Genomic DNA, 493 nt, shown 5'->3' with positions numbered 1-493 from the left:
GTTTCCGGTTCTGGCTCCGCGACGGACACCTGGAAGATACGCCGCTCGTGAAGGCCACAGTAGTGGTGGTGGAGGTGGCAGGAGTAGGTACCCTTGTCCGCGGCCTCCAAGCCGGATATCTTCAGGGAGAAGTCGCCCTGCCTGAAGGCCCTTTCGGAGATATCCATCTTCTGCCGGATGAAGAGAGGGCCATAGGAGCGCCTCTCTCCGGAGGCGTACAAGTCAATGAGGCGATCGGCCCGGTCGTGAGGCACGCCTGGCGGCTGCCGGTCCCAGTGCACAACTTGCTGATCCTCCTCGTCGAACCGATCCGTCCAGATGTGGTTCCGGTTGATACAGGGGAGCTCCACACTGCTTCCATTCAAGGCCACGATCACCGCCTTCTCACCGTCCCAATACTTCTTTACTCCTCTCACTGCAAAAACCACACGGAAGGGAGACATGTAGGCTTTCGGTTTGATAGGAAAGGAGGAGGAGGAGGAAGGAGGAGGAG

At 58.8% G+C, this 493-nt stretch overlaps 1 protein-coding gene across 1 annotated transcript; it reads right to left on the bottom strand.

Moving 5' to 3' along the window:
- Positions 1-5: 5 nt before the first annotated feature.
- On the bottom strand, positions 6-443 carry LOC107125456 (matrix-remodeling-associated protein 8-like; the record flags this gene model as incomplete). The annotated part of the gene is made up of 1 exon (XM_015428876.1): positions 6-443. A coding segment is annotated over exon 1 (438 nt), but the record flags the coding sequence as incomplete, so codon positions are not given.
- Positions 444-493: the final 50 nt, after the last annotated feature.

This window comes from Gekko japonicus, unplaced genomic scaffold (genome assembly GCF_001447785.1).
Source record: "Gekko japonicus isolate JY-2015 unplaced genomic scaffold, Gekko_japonicus_V1.1 scaffold89620, whole genome shotgun sequence".
In the NCBI taxonomy this organism is placed as follows: Eukaryota; Metazoa; Chordata; class Lepidosauria; order Squamata; family Gekkonidae; genus Gekko; species Gekko japonicus.
This window is presented reverse-complemented; position numbering and strand designations above follow the sequence as displayed.